This window comes from Panicum virgatum, chromosome 9N, assembly GCF_016808335.1.
Source record: "Panicum virgatum strain AP13 chromosome 9N, P.virgatum_v5, whole genome shotgun sequence".
Classification (NCBI taxonomy): Eukaryota; Viridiplantae; Streptophyta; class Magnoliopsida; order Poales; family Poaceae; genus Panicum; species Panicum virgatum.
In genome coordinates, this window is record NC_053153.1 from 25,914,664 (window position 1) to 25,937,293 (window position 22,630).

At 45.1% G+C, this 22,630-nt stretch overlaps 1 protein-coding gene and 1 non-coding gene across 2 annotated transcripts; both read left to right on the forward strand.

The window, feature by feature from the left end:
* Nucleotides 1–12,281: 12,281 nt before the first annotated feature.
* Nucleotides 12,282–12,387, forward strand: LOC120693572. Its single transcript, XR_005683034.1, has one exon. It is a non-coding gene; the product is annotated as a small nucleolar RNA R71 (small nucleolar RNA).
* Nucleotides 12,388–20,537: 8,150 nt separating this feature from the next.
* LOC120689673 (glycine-rich cell wall structural protein 2-like) lies at nt 20,538–21,500 on the forward strand. Its single transcript, XM_039972034.1, has one exon. The coding sequence runs from the start codon at nt 20,575–20,577 to the stop codon at nt 21,280–21,282; it is 708 nt and encodes a 235-aa protein (XP_039827968.1). The 5' UTR covers nt 20,538–20,574; the 3' UTR covers nt 21,283–21,500.
* Nucleotides 21,501–22,630: the final 1,130 nt, after the last annotated feature.

The following is a 22,630-nucleotide window of genomic DNA, read 5'->3' on the forward strand; positions in this document are numbered from 1 at the left end:
CGAATTGTGGGGAAAGTGTACAACCTCTGCAGAGTGTAAAACTGATATATCAGCCGTGCTCGCGGTCATGAGCGGCTTGAACCCTCACATGATAATTGAACTTGAAGAATAATTAAATTATAGTTCTTGGTTATGTAATGTTGGTTCTTTTATGATCTTTATGCTTAAGTGGGTTGGTATAAACTTATACCTAGTAATTAGGTGCTGCTAATAAAATTTGACCAACTAAAATGCTAACTGCTATAAACTTAGTCTTTCCTTGATGGCCTTGCATCTTCACCCCACTTGCTGAGTACCAACCATAAGTGTACTCACCCTTGCATAATTGCTATTCAGAAGAGAACAATGAAGTGGAGTATTTCAGTGACTTTGAGGAGTTCTAGGAGCATTCACCAGTCATTGATCCTGTGGGAGTTTATGAAGATATGCTGAAGACTTCGTATAGGTTATCGGTGAAACATTAAGACCTTCGCGTCTATCTATCGGAGTATGTAATAAAGTACTTATCTCCTTTTATTTACATTGTTGAAACATTTTCTTTGATATATTCACTGATGACGTCTTCCATATGTGTGAAACTTGATCCTGGCGTACATATGTGATACATCTGGTGTTCTTTTTAAAACCGGGTGTGACACTATCCGTGATTTTCACCTCAGCGTGCAATGGCGGATCTAGAAATGATTAAAGGGGGTGATTTCTTATTCCTCTCCCTCCCTTTCTTCTTCCTCCTTTCTTCTCAAAAATGGAGGGGGAGGGGCTCAAGGGGGGCTCCATTGATTTTTGGGGTCAGTGCTGCATTCGCCACTGTCAACGTGGGATGCCCCCGTCCGCGAGGGATTAGCTTGGAGCCTTTCCAGCTCTTCTTTCAACTTCTTTAGTTTGAGAGAGACATGTCAAAAATTGTTTCTCCCCTAGCCAGAGAGACCTTTCGCCACCGTCGCCAGCTTGCCATTCAAGTCATGCAATGTCATCGCCTTCCCCTCCTTCTGCCAAAGATGTGCCATCGACAAGGCGAAGTCCTGATGTGTCTGCCACATAACTTCGTATCTAAACAACTTCTTCCTCACCCTTCTGTTCGTGCATGTGTCCTATCGCCATCGCAAACGAATAGGCCCATGATCCGAAGCCGCTACCACAAGATTTTCCACAACAGCATCCGGCTAAGTCGCACTCCACTCCGGTGGTGCCAGAGCCCGATCTAGGCACACCCTATAGAACGAGCCACTAGCCACTTGCTTCTCGAATGTCCAACTATGGCCTGTAAAGCCTAAGTCATAGAGGCCACATACATCAACCATCTCCCGAATGCCCACGATCTGTGCATGGCTCCTCTCCTACACAACCACATGCTCCGATCGATGCAAAACTTCATTGAAATCACCAACGCATACCCACGGTTTGAGTTGATGATGACTTGATAAACTTAAGCACATCCCACGTTTTAAACCCCTCGCTTGTTTGTGCTTCCCCATATACAGGAGTCAACCGCCATTTGTTGCCATTGGACTCGGTAACAATGGCATCAATGTGATATTGCGAGTACGGTAAAATCTCCAACCGTATTTCATTGTTCCAAACAAACCAAGGCCACCACTGTGGCCCAAATTGTTGACAGCAAAAGCATTAGCATAACCTGAAGTATTTTTCAAACCTTCAAACCCGTGCCTTGTGGATTTGAGTTTCTAGAATGCAGAACACGATCTTGGCATATTTCTTCGCCATGTTGCGAAGCTCCTTCACTGCCGCAGCATTGCCCAACCCGCGACAGTTCTAACTGAGAAGACTCATCGAGTCTGACGGCTATCCTCACGGGAGCCCACCTTAATCTTTGATGGTGATGCACCAACACCCGTACTCCCCTTCTTCTGCTTCCTCTAGTCTTTTGCCATCTCTTTCTCACCAATAAGCCCTAGCAATCAGAAAATGAACGCTCTCGCACACCTGATCCGCCTTCGTTGCCAAGGCCGGGAAGTTGAGCCAGTCAGCCTCTTATAGTCATCCTGAGCATGAGAGGTAGGGAGGGAGCGGAGGAGCGGCCGGAAAAACCCTCGTCGGCTGGAGCACCATCGAAGTCATCGCCGAAACCCTGCCTATCGACAGGTCTTGTGAACCACGGTCATGTTTTGGTACTATGTGTCATCACTATACTACTGCTAGTGCTTATTACAAACTCTAGCATGTGAGCTTCACTGTTATGGGCCTTATGTTGGTAAGCATCGTCCACTCCGGCTGGCGGCCCGATTAGCTGTACACGGCCTTGACCATTTTTTGTTGGAAGAAGTCCTATTTATCTCCCTGGATTGTGGGCCAAGTTTATGTTTTCACCTTAGACTTGAAAGACCGGATATTTTAACTCCTCAAACTCGCGATACTGGACAAATGACCTCCTTCATTGGTTTTTCTTAGTAGTTTTTCTCCTTTTCTTTTATATTTATTTTGGATTAATCTTTGAGAAATTATAGTAATCACAAAAAATCATAAAATTGAAAATCAAATATTTTGCACTCCACATGAGTATATGCATGCAATAAACTTGTGATATGATATAATTTGTTAAAAAAATTTATTGTACTTTTAGATATACATTTTTTTGTAATTAATTCGTACCTACATTTTCTGTGGTCCAATTATGGTGAAACTTTTATGGTGTTCTAATCATTATATGATTGATGTGTAGTAAATATTTCATGCTCATTGGATTGTGTATTCCTGAGTTATAGATTCAGAAGTTTAATTCCAAGTTTTATTAGACTCTTCGGTTGCTCAAGCATATATGATCCAATGAGCCTAAAATTTTTACTACAGCTCAAGAATACAATTATTAGCTCGCCATAAAAAATTCAGTATAATTGGACCACGAAAAATGTGGATATAAATTAATTACAAATTAGTATATATCTAAATTTGAAAAAAATAATAATAAATTATATCATATCATATGTTCACCACATAGATCTACTCATGTGGATTCCAATAAAATTGGATTTTATGTTTTATGATTTTTTGTGATTTACTATAATTTCTCAAATATTTATCCAATATATATATAAAAGAAAAGGAGAAAATCACTAATAAATATTACTTAAGGAGGTCATTTCTGAGGTATCGCGAGTCTAAGGAGCTAAAATACCCTGTTTTCAAGTTTAAGGTGGAAATATAAGCAGTCTATAGAGGTAAATGGAACTTTTTCTCTTTTTTTTTCTCGGAGGTAGAAAGCTGCGCTGGGCCCAATATCTGATGCCTGCCTTGAGCCCACCCAGCACCAGCAAGCGGGGCGCCGCTACGGACGGACCCCCCGACAAATCCACCACCGCAATTCAGCCGTCGTCACCGCGAGGAAAAAGGGGTTCGCGGTGCCGTGCCGTGCCGTTCCATGGCATGGCATGCAGACCTTACGTACGCACGTGACCGGACCAGACACGCCGCGGCTATAATGACGACGACGTCCGCCCGCGGCGCGCGCTGTTGGCTGTTGGCTGTTGCTCGCCAGCTACAACCTGCTTGCTTGCCTTTGACGACGTGACTCCACACCACCAGCACCGCCCCCGACCGGACCCGACCCGACCCGGGACCTAACGCCGCGCACTCAGGCCGCGCCCGCCCCCGGCCACCACGCCCAACCACGTGCACGGCGGCCGCTGCCACGTCACCTCGATCGGCTGCTGGGCTACTCGGCACCACACGACGACGGAGAGCTAGCTAGCGCGACATCGGCTGGCACGCACGCTACCACCCCTCTCGTCGCGTTGCGCTCTGGCGGCGTGCGCATCCAAGAGCTAGGGGCCCGAAACGGAAGGCGCGCCCGCCCGCAGAGGCGCAGACATTATCCCCGCTTGCTCTCGCGTGTTCTTGTGCTGGCCTTTTAACCTCTAGTACAAGCGTCGATAAAACCCGCGCTGCGCAATCTCTGCGGTGGAAGAATCTTGAATGGTCATCAATGAACGAACTTGAAAAGGAAAGCAGAGAGCGACTACTAGTCCATCTGATCATCAGAGACGCATCGATTACTACTGAAAAATGTAATTTTCCCTACAGTTTTAAATTCTAGGAGTTCCATTTTGACGGTGAAGGAAGAGCGCCCTTGGAAACCATCCAAAGTAGTGGATGTACATACACCTGCAACTGCTAGAACACTCCTGCTTCCAAATCTACAGATAGCAGTATAGCACTCCGGCCCAGCAGTGTCCAGCACGCAGCTACACCCTATGCGCGTGTGTATATCCATGTGCTATTCTACATCTTAGGTGTAATAGTTTATTCTATACCAATAGCTAAAATAAGTAGAATTAGTTTACTGAATAAATTTTCAGTGGTTCAGTAATCGGTGGGCTATCACTAAACATAGTTCAGTAATTTGATAAATTTAGTTTAGTATTTTGATGATTACTTTTACTAGTAATCACTGCTAGAAAATCCCTCATTTGTACCGGGCATCCGCCCGGTACCGCCTGGCTAGTACTAAGTGGGCCGCCACTTAGTACTGGTCAGGCCGCCTGGTACTAAAGTGCCTACCACGCAAGCGCGGCAGGTGGATTACTTTAGTATCGGTCGGTACGGTCGGTGATACCGACCGGTACTAAATGTCTTTTTTTTCTTTTCTGTTTTTTCATTTTTTGGGTTTCAACTAATTCATATTTGTATATGTTTGCGTATTGTATTCATGTACATCTGTGTATTCATATTTTTGTACATCTGCGTATTCGTATATATTCGTGTCTAGCATATTATAGAATACATTTATTATAATTACATAAACTTGAAATATTATATGTACTTCTATATATATGTTAATAATGAACTCGGGATTCATAAGATATTTACAAGTCGTTGTGCACATAAATTTTGTCCGATAAATTTTTACAAGATACTAAGTGTCCCTAGGCGCCTCATCATCATCGCTGATGTCCTTATTCGGATCCGCTCGACCCACACTTATCTTAGGATCTGCATAAAATTCTCCATTTGGATTTATGACCTCATCTAGGAGGAATCCACATATTGATTCTTGAATTGCTTTGATTCTCTGCAGTTGGATGAGGTCTTCTGCCATACAAGAAATCTGTCAAGTGCAAACACCAGTATTTTGAATTAGTACCTAGATGAAACTAAATGCAAGTAATTATTAGTAATTTTGTTCTACGTACTCTGAAATCGTGTTGTGACATCGAGGTGCGGCAGCATCATCATGTACTCACATACGTAGTAGCCACATAGGTTGTTTCCTGGTGCCTGTCTCATAATCTATATATACATATACATAGATGTGTTATGAAATATTTATATTGGCTAAAAGGGTTCCAAAATTATTATGGATATCTAAGAAGTTGGAACTTACATTTATCTTGGGCAAATACATTCAAAATCAAGCCAAGTCAGTGGGGTTAAGTGAAAACCGGAAGTTCCGGTTTTCCAAACCCAGAAGATCCGGATTTTAATCGGTATATCACTATTCAGCCCGTGACATACCTTTTCACCCCTCATTCTTTCACCCACATACTGACAGACACTAGTACTATTTGAGAGAGGCAATTTTGGGGCGATTCGGGGCTTTGACCAAATATTTCAAGGGACAAAGGTGGAGTCTTGGTGATTCAAATCCAGAGGTTCCGGATCCATCCTCCGAAATCGATTTCAAATCCATCCCACCATGTGCAACGGTACAAAATCAATCTTTTTTGCCTGATCTCTCTACCTAGGATTGATTTGTTCGATTCCTTTGGTAGAACATCTACATTTAGACCATAGATGATGCCCCTAGCAAAATATTCATGTTTCTATGGTCGATTTAGATGATGTTCAAATTCTAGGGTTTTCTGGGCAAACCCGGAAGTTCCGGATTTCATACCCGGAAGTTCCGGATTCACCCAGAGAGCTGAAATCCAGTTTTCATCTTCCAAACTTCTCAGTTTCTTTTACCCAGAATCATTCCTATCCTAAAATATAGATGTCTCTGTTGTTCCACAGATAACTCAGATGAGGAAAGGTTTGTTTTGAGGAGGAGGAGCAAAAATCCTAATGTTTCTATTGGGACAAGGAGATCTATGAGGCAACTCTCCAGAGGCACCTTACATATTGCAGATGAGCCTGAAATTCAAGAAGAGAACAATGGCAGTGACACTTCTAGTGATGATGTGGAGGAAAGTGATCTAAACTATCAGGAATCACCTTCCCATGGGACAAAGAGGAGTGGTAGGCAAATGAGGGGCAGCAGCAGCAGTGGTGGCCATGGGGTTGGCAGTGGTGGTGCTCAACCCGATGAAGAAGAGGAAGAGGAACAAGAGGTACAGCAGACCGGTCAGCCACTCTTTGTGACTGGAGAAATGTTGAGAAAGCCAAGTATTCCCCATGATTATATCATGATTGATTATATGAAGAGGGGAATGGCAGACAAAGTAAGAAAAAAAAGATTGAAGAACCCTTTGTGTGCTAAGAAAGGAAGAAGTGTTGATTATAGATTTCAAATCAAGTTCCATCTAGACTTCTATGTGAGTGCAATTCTTAGCAAGAAATACAAGGTGGCACGCTCCCAATATATGGATTGGAAGAAATTTGAGGATATGGAGGATCCTATATTCAATGAGATCATCAATGCTTGCAAGCAGAAGCACATCTATAGGATCATGAGCTTCAGGTATGATTGGAACATTGAAGTCATAGCTCAGTTTTATGCCACTTGCTATTTCGAGACACGTGGAGATGTGAGATGGGTCCATTGGATGACAGAAGGCAAATGGTACAAGATTAACTATTTTGAGTTTGCTTCCATGTTCGGTTTTGAGAAGAGTGATTATGAGCGTCCTAGACTTCACATTGGGTCTACTCTTCCCAAAGAAGACGTGAAAGACATGTACTTGCCCGGTCGTGAATGGAAGTATGGAGAACCTAAAGGACTCATTCCATTCTATGCTTATCTCAACAAGTTCTTTAGGAAAACACTTACTCCTAGAGAGGGTGATGCTCAATATCTCATCATATGCAAAGAATTTGTTGCTTGCTTTAACTCCTAGTGAGCCAGAGTTCAGTGTTTTTGATTACATATGGGAGGAAATCAAGTCCATATCTGAAACCCTCAAAAGTGTTGTGGTTTTGGTGCTTATCTCATGTTCATTATTGATTAAAAGACCCACAAAAGGTGTGATTACATACATCCACCTGTTGACATCAAGAAGGATTCACACCCCGGACCCATTCTTGCTGAAATTATGGCATCTAGAGAGTAAGCTGCTGCTCAAGGGGACAATGATGCAGCTCCACACGCTCCTACACACGCTCCTAGTGCATCACATGCCCCTACTCACTCCCATTCTAGGCGTGGTGGCTCTAGAGCTCAAAATTGGGAAAAGCCTCCCTCTCCAATTAGAAAGATGTTTAATCTAATTTTTGGAATGTGCAAGTCCACAAATGATGTGGTGCACAAGGAGAGGCAAAGGAGAAAGAAAGACACCTTGAGGCTCAAGAAAATGCAAGATGCAATGTTGCCAAATGATCCTCCCTCTCCTATTGGCTCTGAAGGACAGCAAAGCGAGCTTGAAATTTGCAGCAAATGAATGCTAGATATCAGCAAGAAGATTATATGGGGCAGCTCTATGGTAGTGGGACAACTTCTTATGTTAATCCTACCTTTGTGGATCCCTCGAGTGCTCCTTTCATGCCACATGCAGCTCAGTATCCACAACCTCCATCCTATGGGTTTGATGCCTTTGGCGCTCGGATGTTTGACCAACATGTTGGTGATGTAGGCCAAGGGACTAGCGGGCAAGGTGGAAGAAATGATGATGAGGATGATGACCAGCAGTAGAAGCTCCAGATGAACTCCCCATAGACCCTTCTTGGTGATGGATGACAAAGGGGGAGAAATTATAAAAGATTAAAGCTTCTACTTAGATTTCAGTGTTTCTGGTCAGGCAAACCCGGAGGTTCCGGGTTTCCAAATCCGGAAGTTCCGGATTTGGGTGTGGGATGCCACATGCCTTGTAATAAATTCGTTTTAGATCATATGGACTTGAGAACAATTTGTAATGTGTGATATTGTGTGGTGAACCATGTTTAGATGCTTTAAACTAAGATGTGATGCTTGTTAGTGTGATAAAATATGATGGAATGATGATTTGTTGTTTTCAGGCCAGTTCTGCCTAGCAAATCCGGAAGTTCTGGATTTGGAACCCGGAGGTTCCGGGTTTGGGCAGACAGAACTGACCTGCTTCTTTTATCTTACTATTGTCTGAGATGTTTGTCATATGCATCACGTATTACATGCTCACACATTTATTTTGCACTCCACGGATGCTAAGATTTAGGGGGAGCTCTTTGTTTTCTTGTGAACATGTGCAAAAAGGCATTAAGGCCAAATTGTTTGAATACCATTCAAATGCACATAGTGAGGGGGAGCTCCTACTAAATCTGAAAATTCAGAAACTAGATTTGATTATATCTTTTTGTAAGGTTTAATCGGTGTTGTCATTAATCACCAAAAAAGGGGGAGATTGAAAGGGCATCTAGGCCCCTAGTGTGTTTTGGTGGATTGATTGACACCACGATTAAAGGACTAACCATCTTATTGAGTATATGAGCAGGAATTGATTATCATATTTATGATATATGCGATATAATGTAATAATGTTCTAGACAAGGCTCATATGACAAGATGAATGCCACGACATGATCTAGTATGAGAATGATAACAAGCAATGTGTATTGTGCGAATTGGGATATGTGATATTGATGAAGAATTCACTCCCATATCTAAATGAAGCTTGTTGAAGTATGTGGTACTCAAAATGACAAGCCAAAGTATTGTGATTGAGACAAGGTTGTATGCTTATGCATAGTCTCATATATTGGAAAACTTGTCATAAGAATTGCATGTGATATTTGATGATCAAGCAACTATGAAAGAAATGGTTTTCACTATAATGGCAAAAATCAATGTGAGTTCAAGAGGGCTCTTGTGAATAAATGGATGGGATCGAAAGGTGAGTCTCTAGAGGCTACGTAAGCATAGGCTTAGCGTGGCAAGAAGACCGATAATGATCAAGTCCAAGAATTCTAGGAGACAAGGAGAATTTCATTTTGACAAGTGTTATTTATTAGAGAAGAAAAATAGTTTGTGAATCAAAATGGATTTCATTGTGAGTTAAATGTGATACAAGCCTATGTGAAGCTATATATGGTGCAAGGATGAAGAGTTGGAATTCAGGAATGGGTTTCTAGTAACTAAGCTTGGAGAAGGACAAGTGTGGTTGTGCCGAGGAACCGATGCTAGGGTGACGAAATGTTCTTTGGGTTCAACTTGAAGAATCTTGGTCATGTATGGTGTTCATGTTGGCAAGTATCAATCTTTCTAGAATCTTATTGTGAAGACGGTGACTTGAACTAGAAGTGGATTTCATTCAAGGATAATGGTTCAAAGTCACTAGCTCAAGGAAGATGTGCTCAAAGTAAATAAGCCAAGTTGGATGCAATCCTCAGATTGTGATTGATTAACGCACGACATAAGATGAAAATGAGAAGCTAAAGAAGTTGAAATGTAATTTATCTTTGATCTTGAGTTTAGATATATCGTACTGTCAAGAGGGATGCATCACAATGGTCTTTGGTATAGTCTCAGTACTCAAGTAACCCAAGTTAGTTGTGAGAGACACAAAAGGCCTCAAGTGCACATTTGACTGTTCTGCCAGGGCAAATTCAGAAGTTCCGGATTTGGCACCTAAAGAACTAATGGCTAGTTGGTTTGAAAACCTGGAGGTTCCGGGTTGTAGAATCCGGAAGTTCCGGGTTCTAACTGTCACATAACGGCTAGTTTTGTTGGGACCGGCTATTTATACCCCTTAGCCCCCTCCTTGGTGGGCTGCTGTTCCAGGCTCTATTATGTTAATTGCTAGTCATCCCAAGAAGTTTGGTAGCCAAAGTTGAGCTCTCCCCAACCTCTCTTTGTGAGATTGTGAGATTAGAGAATATCTTTGAGTTGGGTTGAGAGAGTGAATGCTTGAGAGCACTAAAGAGCACAGCAAACCTTGAGCACTTGAGCTTAGCCAAGATTTGTATGATTCACATTTGTTACTCTTGGAGGTGAAGCCTCCTAGATGGCTAGGCGTCGACGACTAGCTCCCAAGGACATGTGGTGAGCAGCGGCAAGTTTGTTGCAGCACCGATCTTGTGCCACGAGGGCGCATGGTCATATAGTGGAAGGAGGAGATAGCTTGACCTTGGGGTCGATATAAGCTTCCTTAACGGAGACTAGGATTCATACATGGGTTCAGAGTTCACCTACTGAATAGTCCAAATCTGGAAGTTTCGAATTTGAAACCCGGAAGTTCCGGGTTTGGCAGACAGTGAATTTTATCCGCTGCGTTTGAGTGAAAATTTGTAGGTACGCCTATTCACCCCCTCCCCCCTCTAGGCGACATCAAGGTCCTCTCAACTCTCCATACCTTTGGTGTTGTTGTCATCGCCTGATGGAGTTCCTGACGATGAAACCTTCTTCCGCCATACTTTCTTCGTGGCGGGTTTTGTTTCGATCTCTTTCTTCTCCGATTCCAAAAATTTCTTACGCTGGATCCTCCATTTCGCGTTCCTGTGGTTATGCACCCTGATTTTATCGTGAAGTTGTAGACGTTCTATGAATTCGACGAGGGCATCAATTGATGGGTTTGATGGCTCCTCCAGCTCTTTCTTGGATTTTCACCAGTTGACTGTCTTGACCTAGGAGCATTGTTCGACCTTCAGTCGGAAGGCGAACTTCTCCATCTGCCCATTGATGTTGAGCTGGATTTTATCGGCTCCCACATCAATGTGAGCATTCACCGTGCTCAAGAAGTGCCTCCCAAGGATAAGATGGGTCTTGGTATCGACTTCCATGTCAAGAACGACGAAATCAACAGAGATGAAGAAATTCCATATTCTCACCGGAATGTTCTCTGCAATCCCCACTAGATAATAGACCGATTGATCCGCTAGCTTCAAGCACATGGCGGTAGGAGAAAGCGCAAGATGGTTAAGTTTATCATGAACTACCTTGGGCATGATGCTGACGCTTGCTCCTAGATCACAGAGAGCGTGTGTGAAGTGTTGCCTCCCGATTGAGCATGTGATCGTGGGGCATCTTGGATTCTTCTTCTTCTCCAGGAGAGGATCGAGTATAGTTGCGTTACACACATTTATGAGTTGCACGACCTCGGTGGTGGGCAAAGTCCTCTTTTTTCCAAGGATATCCTTGATATACTTGGCGTACATCGGAACCTGCATAGCGTCTAGAAGCGGTATGTAGACATAAAGCTTCTCAATTACTGCGACGAACTTGCCGAATTGTTTGTCGACCACTGGCTTCCTTATCTATTCCGAAAATGGTAAGGTAGTTGTATCGTGGTACTCCCGTAAAGTTTTAGGGGGTTCCATAGTTGCTTCCTGGCAGCAGTTGTGTTGGAATCCTCGGCCTCCTCCTATTCTTCGTCTTCAGCAGAGGTATTGCTAGCAGTTTAGGTCTTCCGTCGAGATTTTGCATCTTTAGGAAATGGTGGCTCCTACATGGACTTACTAGTCCGCGTAGTCACCGCACTAACATTTTCCTTCGGGGGGACTTCCGGTTGCCCGGGCAGTTATTCTGAGTTAGTGTTAGGACAATCTGAGGCTAACTGGGCTACTTGAGTTTCCATCATTTTATTAAAGCTCAGTTGATTCTTAATAATAGAATTGAGCCCCTCTAGTTGCGCGGCCATTGATTCAAAAATCTTTTTATTAGCAAGAAATTTCTTACTAATGTTGTCATTGATTTGTTTTTGGCCGTACACTAGATCTTTTAATGTAGGTTGAAAATTGTTATTAAAGTTCATACCTTGCTGTTGGCTGAAGGGGAGGTTGGGCTTGGAGTTCCAACCCTGTTGAGGACGAAATCCTGAATTGTTGGAATTGTTCGTTCCAACGAAATTCCCTTCCTCCTGAGTGAGCGGGTAAGAGTTGCCCATATGTCCGATCTCTCCACAAGTCTCACATGTCATGCGAGATTCCATAATCTGGTTGGCCTCCTGGTGCGGAGACTCCAGCCTTTTCATGAGAAGGTCCATCTTGGCGGCGAGCATATCGACACTACCGATATGGTGAATTCCCTTGTGGGGCTGCTGCCTATCTCCTTTCCAACTCTGGTTGGCAGCAATCTTCTCCACCAGCGCCTTCGCTCCAGTGACATCGAGCGCCAGAAAAGAACCACCCGATGTTGCATCAATGTGATTCTAGGCTGGCATGTTCAGGCCATGGAAGAAACTCTGAATAATCAGCCATTCTTCCATGCGTGGTGTGGGCATGCTGCGATGTATTCCTGAAATCTCTCCCAGGCTTCCAGTATGGTTTCATCCGAGAGTTGCTGAAATCGGGAGATCTTGCTCCGAATGGCATTCGTCTTGCCCACTAGGAAGTACTTGGTCAGGAATGCATTAGAACAGACATCCCAAGTAGCGAAGTCTGCTTTATTGGAAACAATCAAAGATGGACGTTAGCCATCGTAGCGCCTCTGTGGTTGATGGTACAACTCACTTCCAGGAAATTCTGGAGATGAGCGTTGGCATCCTCAGATGCCTTACCGCAGAAAGGATTTGCTTGAACCAAGTTCACCAGTCCAGACTTGAGCTCAAAGCTATCATTGCCTTGGTCACTGTTCATTCCAGTAGGGATGTGGCTGCTGGATGGGACAGAGTACTCACGAAGAGTCTTAGCCATGGGTGTTGCTAAAGTGGATGAACTGGGATTCCAAGTGAGTCTCTTCTGAGGTGGGACGACGCGGCGTCTCACAGTTCTCCCAATTCTTTCTGGATTCGGATTGAAGTTTGATGATAGATTGAAACTGGCCATGCACTGCTCTGCATCAATCAGAAGAGAGAGAGAGAGAGCACAATGGTAAACCCGCTAAAACTAGCGGTGATAAAATAGTAAAGTTTATCACACAATTCTACGATAACTTAGCCAATTGCTTCCCCGACAACGGCGCCAGAAATACTTGTTGGTGTCTCTTATGCTCAATATGAAATGGTATTTCGTAAGCGCACAGAATCACTGGTATAGCACTTCACCACAGAGTATTCCGGGGTATCATGAAAATCCTTAGGGAAGCACTATGGTAAAGTATATCGTAAATTGTAGTGACAACCTCTATTGATTATATCGACCGACTAATTCAGTAGGGGTAAGCCAGATAAAATGATAGGATAAATGGCCAAGCAATGATTGTTTAACACAGGAAACTCTATACCTTAGAGAGGTTGCAGCTGGGAGGACAACAAGAGAGAAAGTACACCTGATACACTTCTAAACTACCGAGCTAGCCTCGCTAGAACAGACCTAAGCTTCTTCCTTGATGATGAGAACCTTGAGCTTATTTTGGCGGCCTCAAAGAAGGACTCAGATTGGGATGAGAAGGGAGTACAATGACAGTTGGCAACTACTGCTATGAAAACACCCAAACGTGGTGGACTACAAAGATCTGACAAGGCTGTCACCACTTGCCGACTACCACTGTGATACCGTGGGGTGGAACACACTTTCTAGCTAGTACTAAATCAGACACCACGTCTCCACTCGGTACTAAGATTTCTCTTGAGGCCTTCCAAAGAAATCCCCCTCAACCAAGCAAACTAACTTGAGCTCACTAGTCCGGGCGAGAAAACCCATAAGACAAGATCTGACAAACAAGAAGTATAACTTAAACTGAACTAGAGGTAAAATACTTCCGCAGACAAGTACTCGTACTCGGAATGGTAAATAACGACTTGCAGAAAGTAAAGCTGACTCGAAGTAAATAAAGAAGATTACTTATAATAATAAAGTCAAAGGAAAAGATACAAGAGCTTATACCAAGCTCCGATGACGACTGCGGATCCCGGAGACAAGCTCGACTCGACTCTAACTCCCAACTACTAACCTACTCTAGAAATGAGAGAAGAGAGAACTACTTTTGGTGTGTGTTAGAAGTGAGGATGGGATGCCTATTTATAGTAGTTCAAGGTCGGTAGGCCGGTACTGCAGGTGTACGTTACCCTTGCTTGGCTTCGACTTCAGGCGAAAGGGCATCACCAGAGGCTGATAGGCATAGTTATTAGGACCGGACCGGCAATCAAACCGCTAGCATGCTCGGTTCACTGGTTCATTGGTCAGACTGGTTGAACCAACGGTTCAAAACGGTTCAAATAGATTAAGTTTAAGCATACAACACACGGCACAAAGTGGTGCATTGGAAACTTCCATGGCTGGAAACGAAGCATATGGGTTCAAATCCCCTGTCCGCCCACTTTTGCCCATTTAATACCCCGCAGGCGCCCCTCTCCCTCGTGTTCCTCTCCCTGGCTTGGCTCACGGCCAGTTTTCTTTGGTTCAATTGAATAAAAACCGTCCGGTTTTCCGTAAAAACCGCCGATTCAATCGGATATTGCTCGGTTCGCTTGCAGACTGATCTCTTTACGTGGACCGAACTGACGGAGTCTTCGGTTACCGATTCAACCGACTGGACCTGCCGGTCCGGTCCGGCCCTAATAACTGGGCTGACAAGTGGGGCCGGGGAGCCTCCCCTAGGCCGGCCAGCCTGGGGGTGTTGCCATCTGGCCACCGCTTTCAGATGGACGCTCCTGATCCCTCCTGGATGTCGGTTCCGTTGGTGCTTGGTCCAAAGACAGTTTTTGTGACACCCCGGCCCAGGGCTTAATAGGATTAATAGGATACTCATACTAACAAGTTGCAACTTCTTTTCCGGAAGCCGGTCTCCAAAGAACTCCGAGGTTAAGTGTGCTTGGCCCGGAGAAATTTGGGGATGGGTGACCGACCGGGAAGTTCTTCTCGGGTGCGCACGAGTGAGGACAAAGTGTGCAGAAAAGACTGGTGTTGGTCTGTGAGTACAGTCTATGTCCTAGAAAGCAGCCAGATGTAAGCGGGCCCGGCCTTGGGGAGGCGGGATGTTACAGAATGATATAAGAGCCGACTCTCGCGGTTTCACGGGCACGTACGGGCGTAAGTGCGGAGGCATGAGCACGGGCGCGTGGGGGCGCAGATGCCACCGGCATGTGCACGGGCGCGTGGCGGGTCAGTGCACGGGCGCGTGGCGGGTCAGTGCACGGGCATCAGGGATGTGCCGTTGGCACTGGACGCACGGACGTGGCACATGGGCTGCTGGCACTGGACGTACGGGACGTGGCCAAGAGAGGACATTTCTGGCTTGGGATTGATCGACGAGGATGTCGGTCTCTTAAGGGGGTGAGCATGTGACACCCCGACCCAGGGCTTAATAGGATTAATAGGATACTCATACCAACAAGTTGCAACTTCTTTTCCGGAAGCCGGTCTCCAAAGAACTCCGAGGTTAAGCGTGCTTGGCCCGGAGAAATTTGGGGATGGGTTACCGACAAGTACTCTTTTCCTTTATAGGGTTCTCTCCTCATGAGGTGGGAGGTATTAACTACAAAAGGTTTTTAATGATGCAGCAAATAGTAACAACTCAATTTAGTCTATGTTGTTCTCAATATGTTTGTTTGAATTTTTGGATGTGTATGTTTGAAAGTTTGGATGTGTAAGTTTTAATCTGTGAAAATTTAATCATTTTGCTTGTGAAATTGAGATAGACGGTGAAATTTTGAGATTGTGATGTGTTAAAAAGATTGACGAGCCTTGGGCCAGCACGGCACAAGTAGGATTTCAGGCCCATCCGGCATGGCCAACAGGCCTTTGTGCCTTGCCTAGGCCGTGGCCTCGGCACATGGGCCGGCACGATTACTAAATCGGGCCAATCGGGCCGGGCCTCATGCCGGGCCAAGTCGGCGCATGCCGTGCTGTGGCGGGCGGTCCGAATGACCAACTATAATCCCATGCATTGTTATGGTGGTGGTAGCGTGTATGCATGTGTGTAGCTGTCTCGCTTATCCTGAAAGTCTCCCTTCATTTGGCCGTTTGCAGACACACAGAAACAGATAGCGTAGTGGGCGCTCACGAGCTCAAGCTGCCGCCACGCTAAGATGTTGGCAACAGCCGCAACAGCTGCTTTTGGGACGCGTTTGCATGCTAGTCGTCAACGACGGACGGAACGGAAGGCAGAGTGCCCTCAATTTAAAATTGGCTTCAGTCAAATACTGCTGGCTGCCGCACAAGAGAATTCTCGGCATCTTGCTGCTCAATACTTAGAGAGATGTTACGGTGCTTGAAAGGAACTACTGATTCCTCCCACTGCAATTTATCTGGAGCGTTTATTTTAACAACATGTGCTTTATTTTAATCCGGGGTAGTTTAGTCATTAGACCTCACCTGCTCCGAAAGAGAGAGAATAGGTAAGGATGTCTCGACTAGTGCAGCTGCGAAGGGATGAAAGATTTCTTCTGCCTTGTTTATTCGGTCCGCATCACATGAAACCTCTTACCACCGTACTTACAAGCACCGTAACTAGCGTCACACGCTAATGGAGAATGTGACTCCTAAAACCCCCTTAGTACTGGATCCGGACCCGGTACTCACAAACCGGGACTAGTGCCATTGGTTATTACTCCCTCCGTTCTAAATCGTAGTTCGTTTTGGTAAATTTAGATATACAAATTATGTTATATATACATCTAGATAAACACTATGGGCACGTTTGGCAGAGCTCCGGCTCCTCTGGTGGAGCGGATTCTCTGGTGGAGCTGGAGCCGTTTTACAAAACGTTTGGCAAAACAGCTTCACCGGTTGGATTGAGGTTGTAAAATGTCTAAATTGCCCTTCTCTTTATTTTTCTCTTGCTTTTTTCTTCTTTTTTCCTTTTCTTTCTCTTCCTTTTTTCTCCTCTTATTCTCCTTTTCTTTCCCTTTTCATTCCCCCCCTCCTCTACTCTTATCGATTCACTCCCCTTCCCTGTCCTCGTCACCTTCCTCGCGCCCCCTCTGCTCCATGCGCCTCCGTCCATGCCTCCACAGCACTCTTGTAATGAACATGGCACCATTTATGCAATTTCGAGTGATTTTGGTGATCGAATGACAACGCAATCAATGGGACTAATATGATTGTTAAGATGACCATTCTCAGGCTTTTAGGTTCAAGTGATGACAAAGACAAAAAGAAGATAGGCAAAGTTAGGCACCGGAAGAACTGACGCATGAGCATCGGTGCATCCAATGGTTGTCGAAAAAACCGACGCCATGGTATTTTGGTGTAGAAGGGAATCGAAGCCAAGTCAGCTTATAGGCACTGGATGAACCGATGGTTCAAAAAGGGACATCGGTGCATTGGGCGTACTGTGTTCCAGAGACGATGCAAGTCACGCAAGAGCCAAGTCTTTCAGCACCTGTTGAACCGGTGAAGTATCGGTGCATACCATCGGTGTAATGACGTCAGCAGAAGAGGAGAATGCTGCGAGTGACCGGTTTAACCGACGGGAAAGCATCGGTTCAACCGGTGGTCACTGTGTCAGCTGTCAGGAGTTCAACGGCTACTTCGGGTATTAGAGTGACCAGATGAACCGACGCTACCCCAGATAGAGGCATCAGTTCATCCGATGATACGCAGATTTTCTGCTGACCGTTGGAGCAATGGCTACAAGACTTGGTGGCCTATATATACGCCTCACCCCGGCCATTTGAAGTTTGCTGGAGTTGCTGGACATCCCACACACACCCAAGAATATCTCCAAGCTATACAAGAGCATCAAGATCATATCCTTAGCCCTTAGCACACTTTGAGAGTGTTGTGTAAAGGTTAGCTCTTAGTGAGTGTGATTGCAAGGCCTTGAGCCTTTGTGCTGTGGTTCTCTAGTGAACCAAAACAAGAGCTTGGTGCGCCGGTACCTTGGAGCTTTGAAGCTCGCCGGTAACGTCATCGACCCTCCGACTTGGTGTGGAGCGGCGACGACATCTTTGTGCGGGGGACGTGGAGACCCCCATCCTTCGTGGAGAAACTCCTTAGTGGAACCCGGGGCCAAGGTGACCGTGATTGTGTTCATTGAAGAGACTTGGTGGCCGAGTAGCAATACTCTTAGTGAGTGCTACAACAACGTGGATGTAGGTGTGCCTTTATGGCTAACCGAACCACGGGATAAACACCTGCGTCAAGAGTTTGCTATCTCCTATCCCGCTCATTAAGCTTCCGCATTTCATACTAGCAATTTATATGCCTTTACTTTTATAGAGTAGTTTCTTGAATAGAAAAGGCTATAGGTTGCTAAACTCTTTTGGGATAGGGGTTTCACACTAGAACAACCATAGTTGCACATCTAGATAGCTTGTTTTAGTTTAAGTTTTGTGCAAACTAGTTGGAGCCATAGGTCTAAGTTTTTAGAGTGCCTAATTAACCCCCTCCCCCTCTTAGGCTAGAGCACCCGATCACTTTCAACTCTCCGCCGGCCTCCCTCACGCTCACCTCCAAGAAGCACGCCCCCCTAGGCCGGAGGTCAGGACGGCGGCCCATGTCCATCTCGGCTCCAGTTGCCGCTAGGCCTAGTAGGCCTCTCGTGCCGCCGGCGGCTCAGCCTTCGGTGCAGCAGCCGCTGCTGGCCCCGCTCCGCCGCGCCTCGGGCTGCCCCCGCGGCGAGCTCGCATCAGCCGCTCTGCTTCCCTGCGCTCTCGCCGACTCGCCCTACCGCGCCTCAGGCTGCCGCCGCCGCACAACCTCCCTTCGCCGCGACGACGTCCCACCGGCCATCCTCCTCCCCACGAGCCGGGGGCAGAGCTGGCAACTGGCGTTGTGGAGCGCTCGGAGCCGGATGGAGCCACGATTTCGTGGCTCTACCAACGCTAAAGTGCTCTAGTGAGCGAGTTTTGCGTGGCACTGGAGTCGGAGCTAAGGATGAAGACCCCGTTTGGTGGGGCTCCGGCTGGAGCCAGTCTTAGAGCCTTGCCAAACACAACAGGCTGCCTCGCAGTCGCCACCACGAAAACACAACACCAGGTCGATGGACTGATAGTCCGATACTAAAACGTGCCTATAGTATTCTTTTAGGGTTGGTTCTTTTACTAAAATGGTTTTGGTTTTTCTTTTCCCTTTTAATTATTGGTTATTCTTTTAACGTTGCACTGCTATACATACCTTCTGCGTCGCTGCTTTGGTCACTAACGCTGGACTTCGGGCCTACTCGTCGGCAGCGGTGGACTGCTCTTCCTCTTCCTATTTCTACATGAAGGCGGCTGATATTCTTTCCGCATTTATGATGCGTGCTGGAGAGTCCAGGCGCTGGTTCATGCGGCGTATACATGCTTTGGAGTCGTTCATGGAGAAGGAAGGCTGATCGATCTGGTCGTGTTGCTCGTCGCTGGTGGCTTGGAGCTCAGAGACTTGCCTCATTATGGTGGGTGCTGTGATGTAGTTTCCTGTTCTTCCACGGTGTTTCTTGTAAAACTCTAGGGATGTACTGTGCTATCTTATTAATATATATAACTCTTCTCCCAAAAAATGAATAATGAAAGTGCAACAAATGTACACGAGCCGACAACGGATACCATAACAACTGGACATGTACTAAGAAATTTGAGAGACGACTCAGCATGACACAACGGTGATGGAAGGATAATAATCCCGTCAAAATTTTATACCCTGTAGGAGATAAATGGTGATGCATTGGTTTTCTCATAGAAACTGGATCTCGTACGAGACACAGTTTCTTCCTCCCTTTCTTCTCTCTGACACCTAATATAGCGTCACCATGATCTAAAATTCTTTGTGGCGGCACTCCAATCAATTCTGTGGACACCATTCTAGTTGGAGTATTCGGTTCCCTCTAGTAGCAGTTGGTCTATTCTCCTGGATGCAACCGGTGTAGTCTCTGTTGCAACTGCAAGATGGGTGTATGTTTTACAGAGAATGCACTCACCCTCACAGTTGCAATTGTGATAGTTCTAGGTACAATTGGATTGTGTCCATTTGCAACTCGGTCAGTTCGTGATGCCACTAGTTCACATCTAACTGTATCCGGGTCGGTCTCAGTTGCAACATGTTCGTGTCCGAATTGCAATCAGTTTCTACCAGTAGCAATTGATTTGTTCTCGCAGTTGTAATTGGTGTAATCTCTTGGTTGCAACTACAGGATGGGTGCATTTTGTATAGAATGCACAATGTTACATTTTGAACTCAGGTCGTCGCCCATTGTTACACTAGTGTTCGCTGTGAACCTAGGCAATTCACCGACTTCACTAGCAAGTTGGTTCACTTGACAAATAATATACATGTTTGAGTCATCCACCATATGTACAAAGTTACAAATATGCAAAACGTTATGAGCTTTCCACCTTAATAAGTATGATACATACACAAATCTTCCTATGAAAAAAGGGCATTGAAACCATACGCAAAGTTAAAGAAGACAAAAAGGTACAAAAGGAAGGCATGATTAAAGACCAAGCAAGCAGCTAATCTCTTTCCAAGTTGAACCCGTGGTTCAAAAACAAATCAGTCCACGAAGCCCATGAAGGGATCTTCAAGCATCATCACAAATTAATGCATGGTCAAAAGATCAAGGTTTTAAGATACTGCAACCATGCATGGCCTCGGATCCTGCACTACAAATAACCATCGAACCTCCCATTAGCATTTCATCTCATATTTCCCTCTTCCCTCCATATACCTGCTGCTTAGCTAGCTTAGCTCGCCATGGCTACCGGTAAGCTCTTAGCTGCTGCTCTTATTGTCCTGTTAAGCATTGGAATAACCAATGCTATTAGGGTGGTAAACCATGCCACTGCTGATGGCCAAGGCAGAGGTGGGGGTGGCGGTAGCGGAACCGGAAACGCCTATGGCTCAGGCTCTGGATCTGGCTATGGCTCCGGCAATTCCTATGATAGTACTTCTCAGGGTACTTCTTCTGCTAGTGGATCTGGTGAGGGTTCTGGTGGTGGCGGTTGGCAAGGTTATGATCAATATGCCTCAGGTCACGGAGGAGGGGGTGCATCTGGCTCAGGCCATGGTGACTCCGGTGATTTTTACAGTAATGGGGCTTCCTATGCAAATGGGCGTGGGGGCGGCGGTGGCTCCGGAGGAAGTTTTGGCAACGGCCAAGGGTATGGTGATGGTTCAGGAAATGGGCAAGGTTCTGCCTACAGCAATGGACCATATGGTTCAAGCGACGCCAATAGTGGAGGAAGCGGAGGTGGAAGGGGTGGTGGTCATGATGGTGGATTTGGCGGTGGTTTTGGCAAGGGGTCAGGAAGCAGCAATGGAGCTACTTGGGGTGGCTACAATGATGGCACTGTCAGCGAACCACCACAAGCGGTTAGCGAACCACCACAGGCGGTCAGTGAATCACCACAGGCGGTTAGCGAACCACCACTGGCAGTCAGCGAACCACCACTGGCTTATTAATGTCTTTTATTTTGGTGCAATGTCAGCCTTGGGTGACATGTAGTTATTCCGTTGTTTGAGCATATATATTTTTCTACAAATAAACCATGCCATCTGTTAGTTACAACTTACGTCTAGGTTGTACTAATTAAATGTGGGTATGATGCATGCTGACCGATGTCTCAAAGCATGTTTTAGTTGTGATTCCTTAATCCATGGATATGAATGCTTTGCTTTGATCAAGAGGTAATGAAATTTGATTTGCCTGGATATTAATAGAAAAATCCATCTATTTTTATTGTGTTCATGGTTCGCCTTGGTCTGATTTTGTAACTCTGTTGAAGGCTCATTGTCGCATGCAGCCTCCGGAATTCCTAAAATTTTGTTTTTAAAGGAGCGAGAGATACCCAAGAATTGATCTAATTGAGAATATATCATTTTTTTTGTTGCATTTCATGTACATCTAGGGTTATTTTTTGTTCAACCAAAATTAAGTGTATCAATATAACTTCTTCTGGTTAGAAAAAAATAATAAAATTACTGTACACATATGCTAAGGTGACCGTACATAATCTCTCTTAATATTTTTGTGATGCATACTAAACAGGCTTTTAAATATTGTCTAATGGTTACGATGTCCTTTTAATTAAGTAATTCAGGAGGTGTATGGATTCAAGTGCTAATACCCCAAATTGCTAAACGTTAAAACTAGTCTATCCAAACAGAAGTGCTAATAATAAGATAGGCTAAACTTTAGCTAAGAGGCTCAAAAACTTGTATGAATACAAGTAGGTGCTAACATCTATCATTCAGCCACTACTCCAGAAAGGATCTTCGGTCCAACACATTAGTCATGGTCGCCGTCGTATTCGGGACTAATGAAGGCTTTAGTGGGTCCAATAGCTAGAGGGCTGCAGGGAGCTTTAGTCCCGGTTGGAGCTACCAACCGGGATTTAAAATTCATCCTTTAGTCCCGGTTGGTGGCTCTAACCAGGACTAAAGAATTACCCTTTGGTCTCGGTTGTTTGCTCCATCCCGGACTAAAAGGGTGTTTAGTCTTGGTTGGTGGCTCCAACCAGGACTGAAGGGTCCTTCATGGGTTAATTTAAAATAAAAGGAAGGCATCCCATCAAAGTCACATATGATGTAAAGGTGGGGTTGTAATAAAGAAGTTGCGTGCGAGGCAAGATATCTCGAGTTCAAGTTATGCATGGGTCGTGCATAATACAAGTTTTTGTAATAAAGAAGTTGCGTGCGAGGCAAGATATCTCGAGTTCAAGTTATGCATGGGTCGCGCATAATACAATTTTTGAAAAAATTGGATCTGTACCATTAAAAGGTCCTAAAGTTAGATATATACCATCGTGAC

Coding starts and splice junctions, on each gene's coding strand:
- LOC120689673 (XM_039972034.1), top strand. CDS start 20,575: ATGGCTACCGGTAAGCTCTTAGCTGCTGCTCTTATTGTCCTGTTAAGC.